Source organism: Phoenix dactylifera, chromosome 1, assembly GCF_051530095.1.
Source record: "Phoenix dactylifera cultivar Ajwa chromosome 1, Ajwa_hap1_PhDact_Kaust_v1.1, whole genome shotgun sequence".
In the NCBI taxonomy this organism is placed as follows: Eukaryota; Viridiplantae; Streptophyta; class Magnoliopsida; order Arecales; family Arecaceae; genus Phoenix; species Phoenix dactylifera.
The window spans coordinates 6906995-6916571 of record NC_143190.1 but is presented as its reverse complement, the minus strand read 5'-3'; the positions used below and the strand labels follow the sequence as shown (position 1 = coordinate 6916571).

Genomic DNA, 9577 nt, shown 5'->3' with positions numbered 1-9577 from the left:
TAAGAATGAAAATGTGTGACTCTTATTGTATAGGACTCTGAAATGAGAATGAGCGACTCCCATTGCATTTGATTAGAGGATATGGGAATACCTCAATTCTCCAAAATTCAATTCCGATTCTGATTCTGGTCATCAACAAAAAATGTTAATTCCAATTCCGATCATGAACCAATTGCATCCTAATTAGCTTTAAAAATCATTACTTTCTAATGAATTGTGTCAACACCCTAAAGCTGATCAACTGAAGTGGCATTACTAAGTTAGCAAATTAGTTATAAAACGAGTTTATTTAATTTCACGTCTTTTAATTATAATAGAATATCTTGTAACCATTAACAATCTACAATAATTTTTTTCTTAAAAAAATTTGGCATCATTAACATAATACCTAACCATTCTCTTGAGGAACAGCAGCACGTACCAAGAAAAGAATTGCAGAGATTAGCAGACCGTCTTTAATCAAATTTCAATCTTTCAAGAAATCTTAATTAGTAGTTCCAACCGAATATATAATTCAGCCCGAAACTTCCAAACGAAAATAACAAGGACTACATCGAAAGAAACAAACTCGCCATCCTTCTACTCCTCTTCCTCCAAAGATGCCTCCACTCGAAGAATAACGAAGCCCACGGCCACCCCGATTAACACAAGGACATTCATGATCGCCGCAATCTTAAAAATCTCAGATGCAGCATCGCAGGTGGAAGAGAGAGCTCCACCTTTCCCCGTCTTTCCCCGAGGCGAGGACTTGAGAGAGCTCACAACCATGGCGAAGGCCCGGGCAGTGCAAGCCGGAAGGCCAAGGTTGGAAACTCCGTTGCGAGCTTTGAGCCCCCCAAAGGAGCTCAGCCCTTCAATGTACGCCACACCGGACTTCTTTCTCAGTGAGGAGTTCAGGCTGCTCGAGCATGAGATCGCAGCTGCCGGGAGTGTTGCTGGAGAGAGAGCTGCCATCTCTGAGAGAGCCCACAACCTGAACCATATACTATGTTGTTAGTTCTGAGAGTATAAAACTTCGATTCTATGATTAGGTGGTGGAGGAGAGAAATGGAAGCAGGAAGTTGACAAGGAGAGAAGGACGGTGGATTACCTGTTGTAAGTTTGTGGCTGAGGCTAAAGGAATGGAGAGAAGGTGGGAGGGAGGAAGGGACCTTTGTATGATGAAAGGAGGGGGAGTTTTGGATAAGGTGAGAGGAGGATGGTTGGCTGCCACAGAGATTCTTATATCCTTACTTGGGAGGAGAGTTTAAATACTGGCCAGGAAAACTGGAGGTCTAGAATTGTTGACACTTGGACAAGTCACAAGTGAGGTCTCCCTCTTTTTTTCTCAGGGAAAAGAAAAAATTGGAAATAATTTGTCATCTTCGATGGATGTAATAATTCCAGGATAAGATGGGTTAAGCTAGGATAAGTTTTTCCTTTTTTGGTAAATCGATTTTAGCTCATAGTTATACTTTTTAATGCTGGATTGAAAGATAAAAAATTTACTGTTTGTGTATTCTTTTTGTTAATAGAGAGAGATTTCGGTCAATTCACTAATGAAAGATGAGTAAAATATAGGAATAGTTCTGCTTTCATGGTATCTAAGGCATTGTTGATTCCCCATTATCCCTCATTTGACCAAAATGTCAGGATCAACCATCTCAAACTATCCTGTTACATGTTTGGCATTTATTTAAGGGATCTGCAAGCACATATGTAATGGTACTGCAAATCGGATGGCAACATATGACCGTCGCACTGGAACTACAACGTGGACTACTACGGTAATTGTTTCTTCAGAATTTCTGAATATTTTATTTTCTAATTTTCATGAATATGTTTACATTAGATGGATAAAATAAAATCTGAGTTACAAAAACAAAAACAAAAAAAGATGACAGTTTCCTTGAAGTTTCAATGGAACCAAGAGGGGAGAGTTTTCCCAAAGATAGACTTTGATATGAAAAAATCCCAAATAAATTGGGATGTTGGAAATCACCTTTTAGAACAAATCCACTGTTCTTCTTTTTCAAGGATTCTTTGATCTCTAAGCTCCCGATTGCTTCAATTTCTCTCCACTGCCGTGCCTTCTTTCTCTTTAAACATTTAGTTAGACGGGGGACTTACCAGGGATAAATTATCTAGGCATCTAAACAGGCCCCTAAGTTTGAAAAAGTTTTTACCTGAGCAGCATTCTTTGACATTTTTCACCCTTTTCCAACATTAGCTGTTGTGACAGCAGCACAAAAAAAAAAAAAAAAGAAAAAAAAAGAGAGGAAGAGATTGGGAAAAATTCATGATTATATCATTGTTTCAATGTTTATCAATTTTTTCCCATCGTATATCACTCATTGTGATAAGATAACAAGTAAATGACAGCCGACGTTACTGTTACAACAGCCATTAGCCTGAACCCCGGCTATAGCTTTACTCCTTGTTCCCTTTTCATGTTGGTCACTGAATATAAGTTTCTGCTGACTAATTAATAGATTGATCCATTTGCTATAGAAGCAGGTTTTGCTCTTTGGTTAGCAAGAATGCATACATCCAGTGATTAAAGATGTCATCAAATGCACCTTCCACGCGCGGTGGATGGTGGCTTTAAGATACATTCATAGCCACGGCATCCAGCATGCATCTCAAGGTTTAAAATGTCATCACCAAATTAGCACTGATTTCTTCAGTTATCAAATATTCCTGTGCACTAGTACCACAGCATGCTGAAAGACTGTCTCCATGTTCCTAATCCATGGCATCCGACATCCAGATTACAATGGAGCGAAAACTTACCATTGCACCAAGACTCACCCTCTTTATGAAGTATCTGATTAGACTTAAAAAAAACCACACCAACATGCACAGGCTTGATCATCTGTTCTCTAAGCAAATCTTGATACTGAAGACCAACCTGGAGTCATCTCCAACTTCCTGGAATGCTTTTCCAGATTACCAGTGCACCGAGGAATAAGCAACCAGTTACATTTATTGGTCCTTGCAACACCTTGACACCATAGGATAGGTAGTTGTTATTGCACTTCAATTTAGAGCAGGTTACCAAGAACTAACTCTAATTTACATAATCGAGTGCGTACATTTTCAGCATCAGTCCTAGCGTATATAGCATGAAGTCAGAAAAGACCTCTCACTTTGCAGGTATGTGACAGCAAAATGGTAGTGTACTGAAGCAAAACCTTCAGTTCCTCACACAAAACCATTAAGATAATAGTGTTAGAGAACAATTGCGGTTTTGTTTTTGATCATTGATTTCTTCCTTCATACCATTACCAGCAGTGGTGTTAGACTCATCCTTCCTGTAAATATGTACTTGTACTGCATTGCCACCTCGGACAAACTCAAACACGCATTTGTCACCTTCTTTCAAGTGATTACCTGTTGAGAAAGCATGCCACCCAGTTGCTAGGACTACGCGGCCATCTGCTCGCTCACGGATTTTAACCTGCCATGACTTCCCGCAGGGATCGTGAAGGATTGTCTGCTTCTTCATCTTCAGTTTATGCTCCCTCACAAGATAACTTGGAACTGTCTGAAATCCAAAATCATAGCATATGAACTTTTGGTAATAGCAACAGCAGAAAGAAGCATCGAGGGGAGGAATTTTGTGTTTATATGCGCACATGCACCCAGAAAAGAGAAGAAGTAGGGGTGCAAATTGCAAATTTAATTAATTCATCTGAAGCACAGACATGCTGATTAACAACATAATAAAATGTTAGCAACTAAACTGGAAGGGGCAAGACAAGTCAACTCAACATGTATATTAGTTTTAGCAGTCAAAGCAATAAAATGGAATTGATAGTAAATTCTCCAAGTTTTAAGACAATAATGATAATAAAAAAATCTAATTTGGTCAATCAAACATATCCATCGCCTAAATACAATTGAAGAAAATTTGAAATCATCTGTACTCCATTTGTAAATTTCCATCACAATTCAGGCTAGGATTAAGTACAAAACATATATGAAGCATCTGTTTTCTGTCAATTAATTATAGGACAGTTTACAGCACAATAGCGCATTCTAGGACATTGGAGAACCAGCATTGAAAGAACAAACATGTTTGCATTGTCCTATCTAGGATGTGGAGCCCTAAGAGCGGATGTAATTCAGATTGGTTACAAAACCATGAAGAATCAACACAGATCAAAAGAATTTGGTTCCATACAATCAGACATGCATCCAAAAAAATTTGCTTTGATGTTCTAGAAGTCTTGATTTGTTAGCAGCAATTTTATAGTTAAATTATTTATAGAATCAATCCTAGTTGTAGCAAGTTGATGCCTATCTAGGAAGCACTATTTTGTGTTTGGAAGTCAATTAGAAGTGTGTAATTGGTCAAAGCCAACTTTGTCATCTTTGATTTGTTTAGTATGGGTTATTTAATAAACATATAACTTTCTTTATTATGGGTTGTTTAATAAACATATATCAAAACAAGATGTCTCAAAATTTAGTAATGGGCACAAAATTTATTCCTTATTGATATTTTAGCTGGAATGAGATATTCTACAGCAATTCAAGTCAAGAGATTAGTTCTCCAAACCGATTTGCTTCTTCCTAGGTATATCGCAGTTGAATTTTTGGATTCAAAAAAAAAAGGATGTGAGATGACAACCCCAGATAGACAGTTTAACTTTGTGAAACTTTAGAGACCTTCTGCTTTATTTACAGAGTTGCATTTTTAATGTTTCATTGTTACTTTGAAGAAGAATTGAATCAGTAAAATAGAGTAATTTGTTATATGAAGAGATCAGCAACACCTCATAACCACCGTGTTGTACAAGACACTCTACATCGACAAAATAGCATTATTAGTCAAACTTCTTGACAACAGATAAATGTATGCTATAGTGTTAGGCGAGATCATAATATTTCCAATTAGAGGCCGTAGTCCACTTTAATGCAAGACATGCTGGAAAGAGAATTTAGTTGGAAAGATGGAAATGCATGGTTTCTCTTTTCCTCTTTGGTTGGGTAGCAAAATTCACAATGATGAGAAAATGTAAAACCAGATATTGTTCATTATAAATATTGCATATAATTTTGAGAATGATACAGACCATGAAGTGTGAACGAGACTTTCTCCAACAAGCAATGAAATTTGAATGCCCTGACTTGAAGGATCTTGTTATTTGGATAACATTTCTTTTGTCATCATCAGACATAAGATTTCTATCCAATAGAAGACATCCACCTAGATCACAAGGAAATAAGCAAGTTATGATCCAGAACACAACAATATAGTAGTATTTCAAAAGAAGAAAACTAACTCCAGTATCTATGATTTGCATTGATGTCTCTGTTTCAGGTGTTTTATAGTGGTGATCCTCTTAGGCAGATGGGCAATATATGACTCGGTGACAACCAGTTACCTGAACATTTGGCTCGGGAGGAACACATATTTACACCACTAATATTTTTGGCTAGGGGAAGCTAGTGCAGCAATCTTCTAAAAGTCCAAGAATAATTATTTTGAGAAGCCCAGCAGCAATGTTATGGCATTTATTTGCAGGAAGGAATTGTCTGAAAATACTACTATAAATACGATCTTATGTACATTTTTCAAATAATTTCAACAAAAGAAATTAGCAGCTAACGTCAAGTAATAAAATATGAACATCGGTACAAATAGCGAGGTCCAGGCCTACCATATCCATTTTGGAATGTCAGACCCGAGACTCACCTCGAAACAATGTAAACTTTGGGCCAAGTGGATAGCTCACAAGAAGCTCAAGGATGCCATTATCATGGCTTAGGACTTAACAACTTATTGATGTTTGCCGCATGCTAAGGACCAAATTTTCAGATTAAGCATCTTCTAAGCAGCTATTACACGTAAAAGGCCATGAAGCACAATTAACAAATAAAAACTCATACATGATCACTCCATTGAATTTGCTGATACTTCTAAAAAATGATTTTGTCAGAAAAAGAAACATCGCAAGACAAATAACTTGTGAACATGTGTGAACAAGAATCAACACTCTGAGAAATCCAGAGGATAAGTTCTCCAGGTGATATTGATTACAATATCCTTCATTTTAACTTGCCTTAGGATATCATTCACTAATTCTTGTACTTTTCCCTACTAGGAATTGTCACACCTCGAAAATTACTTTGCCAGCATAGATGCTCTCTACACTGTATTCTGTTTGAAATGAATATTAAGAAAATCATTATTTCAAGTCTCGAAAAGATCCATCTATCAAATCTTTAAGTGATATACCAATCAAAATCAAGCTTCCACCTAAATAGTAAGAAGCTATTGTGTTATTGTTTCCAAGCTTGGCCTGCTCTCCATGCACTTGAATTTTTTTCTAAAGGTCTAATGTACTCTTTTTTCTTTTGTGTTTGTGTGTGTAAGAGAGAAAAGGAGCGTAAATTCCACCTGCTCCATTTGAAAAAAATGAAGCTATGAAAAGGTGTAAACTTGTGAACTGTGTGCTTACGAATGCACTGTTATTAATCTAATTTTTCTCAAAACTAATAGTAAAGATCTTGTAAGCCTCCCGAAGTCCCAATTGCTTGACAAGGTGGGGAAAAATGGACAGGTTTAGTGATGTTAATGCTTAGAACCAACCAACCTTGTGGTACCAGTATTATAAGCTTCCCGGATCTTTTATATAGTGATGAAACAAAAGTGAAAACCTCACCTGAAGGCCATATCAATTGTTGAAATAAGCATCTTCAAATACCCAAATATTTACATAGATGAGGTTTATGAGAACACTGGGCAAAGTGGCATAAGCAGATGTTATGTGCATCAGCTATTAAAATTACAGCAATAGCGCTTCATAACAAAATACATATCAAAGAACTTAGGTGTTCTAATAAATTACTCTGTGAAATGCAGTTGCACCTCAACATAGCATTAAAGCTGATGACTGCATCATGATTGATAAGCCATGCAACTGATTATACTTACATTTATCTGCCTTGTTATTTTCCTGACATGTGCTAACTAATTTATCAGCAATAACCCAAAAAAATGCATAACTAGCGCACCCCCATTATTCAAATAATGCAAGAAGGGATAGATTGATGTACCTACTACAAAGTAGGGAAAACCCAATCTCAGTGGATTCCCAAAAGAAGGCACTCATAAGCTGATAAACAGAAAACAGAGCAAGGAATTCTCCAAGGATTAAATTCACAACCAAAATCAAAATCAATCAGTAAGCCAATTTCTTTCTTTCACAGATCTGATCTCATTCATGATAATCAAGCAAGATTTTGATCTGTCTCATCTTACGTGTCCTGCTGTTTAACAGTTGAAGCTTCTACGCTGCGCATGTAGCATTTAGTCCCAGGCATGCAAGTATGATTAGATAAACCATCAACCACACCTCTATACATGGATATTATAGAAAAAGGGCTCACTAAAGCCATCCATTGCGAATAAAAACAATAATTTAACATGATTGGATAACTAATATATTCAAAGCACCAAAATTAAAGCCACAAATATGGAAGCATGTAAAGATGATACAAAGAACATATAGCAGCTTCAAGCAATAAATCCATCCCACCATCATGAGATGGCAATAACAAGATTGAGAAGTTTGTTACCAGGTTTTTCATCCACTTGTGAAGTAACTTCCTTTGCTCGGAAAATGTGAACATGTATTAGGCTGCCATTTTGAACAAACTCAAAGACACAAACATCACCTTCTTGTAAGCAGTTTCCTTTGTAAAAATCAGACCACCCAGTTGCTAAGACCAATCGCCCACTCCTCCAAGATGCTATGCTTACAGGCCATGAACTTCCCAGAGGATCTCTAAGGATCACTAACTGTTTTCCAGTAAGGCCGTATTCTCTGACCAATGCCATAGGAATTGTCTGGGAACAAAAGGCGCAGCATCTAACATACACAATCTCATGCTAAAGGTAACATAACTTCAAAAAAGATCAATAATAACAGGGGAGAAAAGATGGAAATAATATCTACTCAGATGCATGACAGTTATGAAATAAAAGCATCTATTTTGCATCAAATAGAATAACGTGAAGTTTTAAAATTCAATTTTGGTTGCAATAGAAGTATGTTGTCACAAAAATTGCGATGAAAATAGAGAGTAGAAATATCTGCATGCATATACACATCTGAGAACTTATACATGAGAATGCATGAAGCCAGCAACATCAAAGATTGACAGCGTCAATTGAAGTGGATATTGCTATGGTGAAGTGAAAGTGATCCATCAACCATGTCTTACTAAAACATAGCCAAATTTCATTAAAATTTTCAACGTGGAGTTAGCAGTGAAACAGAAAATCCAAAATTCCACAAAGATTGAAGCCTTCTTGTGCTTTTACTGTATCAAAAAAAAAGAAGCTAAAACTAAAGTAAAAAGGAAAAAAACTTGAGTTTTGACATAAATTTTGTTCCTGTTGCTCCAGTCACAATATCAACCCCGGCTAACAAATCTAAACGGATTTATCCATTGTAGAGTGATGAAAAGAGCGAAAAATTTTGAGGAATGAAGCCCACAAACCATATAACTACTTCGAGACTTCCTGCAAGTAGCTATAAAATGCGGATGGATGAACTTCGTGGAGAATGCGGCCTCCAAAACACTCTCTCTTTCCACCTTAATCGACGGCCTTCTTGTTGCCTGGAAACTTCCACCTATCACTCATCACAACTGAAAGCAGTTAAAATTCACATTTTTTTCTTCTGAGAATGTAAGAATCGCACCTTTTTCTTTTGAGAAAGTAAAGAATCACCCGCTTTTTCTTTCGAGGAAGTTAAAAATCACACCTTTTTTTGTTTTCGGATTGTTAAAAATCTCATCTTTTTTTTTTTGAGAATGTTAAAAATCACACCTTTAGTGCAAAATTTTCACCAGGAAGCGAATCAAGTAACACTCACTGCTCGTTTTCCCGAAAATAAATTGCTTCCTTCTCTCCACAGTAGTCGTGGAAGGGCCGCTGCTCCGATTAGCAGGGAGGCACTGGACGAGTGTCTCGCTCGGATCCTTCTTGGGGGAAACCACCGCCTCCTTCTCGCACCCGTTCTTGCCGTAGATCTTGACGTCGAACCCGATGTCGCCGTCAAAGACGAAGACGAGGAAGTCGCCGACGGCAACGGCGTGGTCGACGACGAAGGCTTCCCAGCCGCGCTGGAAGAACCAGCCGTCGCCGTCGCTGCCTCCCACGGCGACGTGCCAGAGCCCGCCGCGGGCGCTTCGGAGGACGGACTTGGAGCGAAGTTTTCCTCTCAAACGCTTCTTAAACGGTGTCGGAATCCGCTATAAAGTCATTAACTTCATGAGATGTTTACAACAAAACAGAGCAATGGAGAACACACACACGCACACACACAGAGAGAGAAGGGGGGCTACCAGGTTCGTTTTGAAATCTCCCATCATGACCTTAAAGAACGAAGCTCGGTCTCTAAATGCCTTGCCCATATTGGGAGGACGGGGGGAGAGAGAAAGCAGGAAGGAAATGGAGTAGTTTTTTGCCTTCGTCTTGGAAGAAAGGTGAGTCCAAGGCCCCTACTTTCTCCTCTCTCCCTCTTCTCCGCTTCTCTTCGGTTCTCTCAGTTCCAAGAGTGCTAGTGCTGAGTTCTGT

General features: G+C 38.0%; 2 protein-coding genes across 2 annotated transcripts; both read right to left on the bottom strand.

The window, feature by feature from the left end:
• Positions 1 to 454: 454 nt before the first annotated feature.
• LOC108511385 (uncharacterized) lies at positions 455 to 1215 on the bottom strand. The gene is made up of 2 exons (XM_088719362.1): positions 1091 to 1215; positions 455 to 973 (listed from the first exon to the last, which is right to left on the bottom strand). The coding sequence occupies exon 2, from the start codon at positions 952 to 954 to the stop codon at positions 580 to 582; it is 375 nt and encodes a 124-aa protein (XP_088575488.1). The 5' UTR covers positions 955 to 973; positions 1091 to 1215; the 3' UTR covers positions 455 to 579.
• A 1769-nt stretch (positions 1216 to 2984) lies between these two features.
• On the bottom strand, positions 2985 to 9577 carry LOC103709162 (B3 domain-containing protein At3g17010). The gene is made up of 6 exons (XM_008794390.4): positions 9346 to 9577; positions 8874 to 9252; positions 8497 to 8630; positions 7570 to 7840; positions 5061 to 5194; positions 2985 to 3526 (listed from the first exon to the last, which is right to left on the bottom strand). The coding sequence occupies exons 1-6, from the start codon at positions 9412 to 9414 to the stop codon at positions 3197 to 3199; spliced, it is 1317 nt and encodes a 438-aa protein (XP_008792612.1). The 5' UTR covers positions 9415 to 9577; the 3' UTR covers positions 2985 to 3196.

Bases quoted from the DNA above. Each gene is read 5' to 3' on its own strand.
- LOC108511385 (XM_088719362.1), bottom strand. From the start codon at position 954: ATGGCAGCTCTCTCTCCAGCAACACTCCCGGCAGCTGCGATCTCATGC.
- LOC103709162 (XM_008794390.4), bottom strand. From the start codon at position 9,414: ATGGGCAAGGCATTTAGAGACCGAGCTTCGTTCTTTAAGGTCATGATG. The intron at 9,253-9,345 runs GTAGCCCCCCTT...ATGACTTTATAG, and splicing joins GAGATTTCAAAACGAACCTG to CGGATTCCGACACCGTTTAA. The intron at 3,527-5,060 runs GTCTGTATCATT...TTTGGATTTCAG, and splicing joins AGTCTCGTTCACACTTCATG to ACAGTTCCAAGTTATCTTGT.